The sequence below is a fragment of the Triticum aestivum genome, chromosome 6B (genome assembly GCF_018294505.1).
Source record: "Triticum aestivum cultivar Chinese Spring chromosome 6B, IWGSC CS RefSeq v2.1, whole genome shotgun sequence".
In the NCBI taxonomy this organism is placed as follows: Eukaryota; Viridiplantae; Streptophyta; class Magnoliopsida; order Poales; family Poaceae; genus Triticum; species Triticum aestivum.
The window spans coordinates 672,786,223-672,791,714 of record NC_057810.1 but is presented as its reverse complement, the minus strand read 5'-3'; the positions used below and the strand labels follow the sequence as shown (position 1 = coordinate 672,791,714).

General features: G+C 41.9%; 1 protein-coding gene across 1 annotated transcript; it reads right to left on the bottom strand.

Moving 5' to 3' along the window:
• Window positions 1-2,692: 2,692 nt before the first annotated feature.
• On the bottom strand, window positions 2,693-5,492 carry LOC123134797 (uncharacterized). The gene is made up of 6 exons (XM_044553967.1): window positions 5,346-5,492; window positions 5,183-5,269; window positions 4,708-4,890; window positions 3,551-3,760; window positions 3,254-3,400; window positions 2,693-3,129 (listed from the first exon to the last, which is right to left on the bottom strand). Exons 1-6 carry the CDS (start codon window positions 5,487-5,489, stop codon window positions 2,758-2,760), a joined length of 1,143 nt encoding a protein of 380 aa, XP_044409902.1. The 5' UTR covers window positions 5,490-5,492; the 3' UTR covers window positions 2,693-2,757.

Below are 5,492 nucleotides of genomic sequence, written 5' to 3'. Positions count from 1 at the left end.
GCACCCCTTGGGGTTGGAAACCCTAAAGGGGGCGCAGCCCCCTTCTCCCCTATATAAATAGAGGCCTGGGGTTGCCCATAACACATGAGAACTTCTCCTCTCGTTGGTGCAGCCCTGCCTCTCCTCCTCCTCCTCTCCCATGGTGCTTGGCGAAGCCCTGCTGGATTGCCACGCTCCTCCATCACCACCACGCCGTTGTGCTGCTGTTGGATGGAGTCTTCCTCAACCTCTCCCTCTCTCCTTGCTGGATCAAGGCGTGGGAGACGTCACCGGGCTGTACGTGTGTTGAACGCGGAGGTGCCGTGCGTTCGGCACTTGATCATCGGTGATTTGAATCACGACGAGTACGACTCCATCAACCCCGTTCACTTCAACGCTTCCGCTTAGCGATCTACAAGGGTATGTAGATGCACTCTCCTTCCCCTTGTTGCTAGTTTCTCCATAGATAGATCTTGGTGACACGTAGGAAAATTTTGAATTTCTGCTACGTTCCCCAACAGCGATGCGTGCCCGTTATGCATCAGCGAGGAGGACCAGGAAATGGTGATTGCCAGCCCCGCGCTCGTCACGTGAACCCGTTCACCGTCAGGTCATGCTGGTGTGTTACGGGTGTAGGTGCACCTTACCTTAGCCATGGAGGTTTGCCGGTGGACAACGGAGGCCTCGCCATGGACACCAGTATCCCTCTCCTCTTCCTGCGCCCTACCTCTCCTTCCTCAGTCTCTACCTCTCTCTCTTTTTCTCTGTTCCAGGAGATCTGCAGCCGACGCTGCAGGCCCTGCCCGTTCGCTGCCGGTCACCTCGCATCGCTGTTCGATCTCACCGCTGGATATGCACGACTCCGCCGCCCTGTGCCGTCCTCGTCGGGCACCATCATGGCGGCGCGAACACTGTATGCAGTGGCTACAATCATCGGCGGATTCAACAGCGCGGTGGGCACTAGCGAGTAGCGACCCAGCGGGCAGCGGCTGTGCTGGCCGCTGTCTGCCGCCGAGGCGTAACGGCTCGGGCCTAGACTCCGAGTTCGTCATGGCGCTCGACGCAACTTCCCTTGCGCCGGCTGACTCATGCATGCATCTACAAACTAACTAGCTAATTCCTCCCTTTGACTGCTATTTTCTCTGGTTGTACTATTCCACAGCTTAGGCATTTAATATTTTAATGCAAGGTGGAGGTGGGGGAAGAAAACAACAAGAAGAAGGATTGTGGGAGGAAGTGGCGTGTCATGTGGCGGCTGAGAAGAGGGAGGGGCATGAAGATGACGAGGAGATGCATTTATCTACCACATCATGAGCATGAGATATCATCACATGTAAATAGTATATGACTCATATCACACATCCTTTCTTTTTGTAAAAACATTTTGTTAGCACATTTCTTGTTGTACATATAGTTTTTTTAGCATGTGGCAACACATGGGCATCCAGCACTATGTGAATAAATTCACTTTTGGTCCATTTTAAACTTGCTAATTGGCTTCTTACAACTCACGATGGATCTTTGTAATCCAATGTCCGATCGAACATAGAGATGAAAGAACTAGGAATCCGCACGGACTCGGTGCACGCCTTGGTGGTGGATCAGCACATACACAAGGGGAGGGGATTAGGGCGGAGAGCGGGAGGGGATTAATTTGTTAGCCAACGCCTACAGATAATTAGAAGTAGAGATATTTCCAATTAGTCAGATAATTAATTCATTTGGTTGGCAATTAATTAGGCATGTAGAGAAATAGGTAGGTCATTCATTTTTTGTGTACCTAATTAATTAAGCAAGAAATTAGTCATGGTGAATCATTTTGAAAGCGCTTGTGGGCAAAAACAATCAACGGGCTCTCAGTTACATTGCAAACCACCGAGCACCGCTTGCCAACATGGACACCGGCCACCATGCGCTCGCGACATGGGCGACCTAGCATTCACCAAGATGGATGAAGTCTATGCTCCGCGGGATGTCCACTCGATGACGGTGGCCGAAATGTTCGCGGGTGAGGACAACATGACACAACACTAGCTAGGTGGTTCATGCTATAGTAAAAAGGAAGAGTGTTCCAAAAACAAGAAGGAAAAAGAACTGAAGCCAAAGTGGTGCATGGTGTTGGAGAAAGTAAGAGTTTTCCAAATAATAAGAGAAACAAAAAGAAAGAAAGAGTATTCTAGGAAATAAGTAGGAACGAGAACTAAAGTTGCCGAGGAATGAGAAAGAAGAAGATGAGGCATCGATGATGAACACATTAATGTTGACGTGGTGCTGGTTGGTGCCAATTAAACGGATTGGCGAAGAGGCATGGAGTAGAAGACGTAGGGAAATATGAAGAAGAGAAGAACGACAATTATCCCTCCTAGCATATGGATGGAGGTGGAGCTTATTGGTGACTAGGGAAGATCTCTGTAGTTATTTGTTGTTTTGTGTTAATAGTATGTGTTAGTTTAACCCACTCTATTATATCGTAAACAAGAAAATTTCATCCTTACTGCAATGCATGGCGAAGATGAGTTGGCTGTCATGTGCTTTTAATGGAAGTGGCGCCAGTGAGAGAAAAAACGAGAAATGTCTCGCTACGGCAGAAAATCGGTCAAGAATGAGAGGTTCCAACAAAAAAAGGAAGGTGCGTCATTGGATGGTTTTTTTGTGTTGAACCCAGATGTTACAGATATTGCGGATAGCCCGTAGCAACGCACGGGCGTTCTGCTAGTATATATGGTGACTGTTTTATTAGCTTTGTCTTGTGCGTCCATACATATTACTATCATCAGATCAGGACCTCATGGAACCTGGTCCACCATAATAAATAGTCATCCCGAAATCCTTGCTAATGTCAAATCCACCCGTGGTGTATTTGGACTGATCGCTCGACCCAATCTCCACCATGTATCTATTTGGGGTCGCAAACTTGACCGTGTCGTCTGCAATCTCGATCTTTCTTATGAACGCTGCTTTTCGAAATCCTTCCGAAGCAAAATGCCCGCTGCCCATCTGCGGAGACTTCGATGACGCTGTCGGCCCCTCAACCTGCCCGCCCCAAAACGCCAAATCGCCTCTGTATCTAATGAATTCGAACAGCCCACCCGGCCAATATCCAATTGCTATGTTATTGTAACTCACCCACCAATAGTTTGATTTCGGCTCCTAAAATAATTCAATATTAATTAGTTAGCTATATGCCCATAAATAAATAAATAAATTAGTTCATTTGTACATGGTACATACTTGAGGCATCGCAAATTTATTTTAAGAATAACATAATACATACCTTGAATATTTGAATGTCTGCTACTCTCTGGTCTCCACCATATACAGAGGATGGTTGTATTCTTGATCCAGGACCAATGTGGGGGTGGACTTGCACATATCCAGGACAGCTGTGGTCAATGCAGCCCTTCTTTGAATAGCCATCGAACTGTGAAGTTTGTTCCAAGGTCAAAAACAAAAACAAGAAATCAACATACATTATTAATATATATATATATATATATATATATATATATATATATATATATATATAGAGAGAGAGAGAGAGAGCATGTATCCAAATAATATTATGCATTACCCAAGCAACATGAAGTCTAACAAAAGCATCACCACTCAATGCTGGAGCTACCCGAAGACCGGCGCTCACCCGATCAGGCTGTTGTCCTCTTCTATTTTCAATACTTATCCAAATTGCACTGGAATCCTGGCTACCTTTAACCTTTGGCTCCCAAATATTTAATGAAGCACGCGCCCCATATAAATCACCCATGTATATGAGTCCTGCCCTCTGCAAGAAATAAAAGTAACATCTGCAAATGTCAAGAATGAATACTATGTATAGATAAACCTGATAGGATATCACATCTAATTCATGTTATGAAAAATGTAAGGCGCCAATCTGCAAGAAATAAAAGTAACATCTGCAAATGTCAAGAATGAATACTATGTATAGATAAACCTGATAGGATATCACATCTAATTCATGTTATAAAAAATGTAAGGCGCCAATCCCATCAGAATTTTTAATTGGACCACTAATTAAGCTAAGAAGTTCTAAGTTATGTGAAACATAAATTATATTATATTATTCATATTCAAATGCATTTTAAATGTTATCACTTTCGTTTCATATTGCCATGTTGTCGATACAACTTAAATCTTAAGATGTGTGGTCATTCACATTTTGGGAAGGAAAGAGTAATGGAATTAATGAATACAACTTAATGCCAAAAACTAAGAATTTGGGAATAGTATATATGAAACTCTCCAATAGAGTGTTACTAAAACTTGGTAATGAAATCGGAATTCCTTCATGTACAGCTAAAAGAATGCTCATACATAACTTATTTAGTAGATATAAAAATCTAAGGGCACAAAAATCATTCCAAACTACTCAAATGTTGTAGAGTACAAGGCCCGTCATTCACTATAAAATTGCCAAAAAAAAAACTCATTGTTCCATAATAACTTGGTGAATCTAAACCGTTCATTATTGTGACCCTCGATGGAAGATTAACCGTTACCATCCAAATATGACTTTTTTTCCTTAGAGTGCTTTCTTAGAATTTAATTAGATTATTTATAGTGTCTATGGTGCATCTTTAATCCAACATTGTACATATGATATGCATCATAAATGCAACAATTGTACGTCAATTGGAATAATCAACCCTATCAAAACATCCCATCAAATTATGATAACAAATTCATTTTGTAACTTATACAAAAACTCACCTCCCATTGCATATCGTTTTTGAGCCCATCAATATTGTGTGTTGCTATGGTGGTACTTCCGTTACTACGCAGTATTGGAACTATTCCTGTTGGGCACTCGATGATAGATGGTTCCGCTTGTGAAAAAGAATCCGAAGGAAATGATTCGGTATCCATCCAAACAGGGATAGAACTTGGTTTCATCTGTTTGAAAATAAAATCAACCACCATGTAACAAAATATTACAAATGCATCAGACAATACACACAAAACATGTTGTAGTTTTATTCATCATTGACATAGCTTATACTATGTCAAAAGGTTGTCACTTTAGTTCACTTTCAATAGTCCTAATGTAAAAAAGCATATCCAGAAAGATTGATGAAACAATAATGGAGTAGAACACACTAAAGCAACATTCGTGGACTTAATTATGAACTGACAATATACTGAGCAATTCATGGATGTATATCATATTTTTATGAAATTAATTTACCTGGATTTTATGGTCTTTCAACAATGGGTGGTTTAAACCCGGTTGCTTGTACACATCGATGCAGTCATAGACGTCTCCGTCTTCCATCTATTTTGAGATTTCCTTTGCTTGTTAGTCATAAAAATATATGCTAAATATACATGAGAAAGTTAATTAGTCATACCTGAATGGTTTTATTAACTCCTTGATAAGTGAGAATCTGGGTACTGTCTTCCTCTTGCCTTCTATATCTCACATCTTTTCCTCTGGTCGCTAGAACAAGAAATGACATGAGAAGAGTCACACTAATGGCTTGTGTTCCTTTCATTGT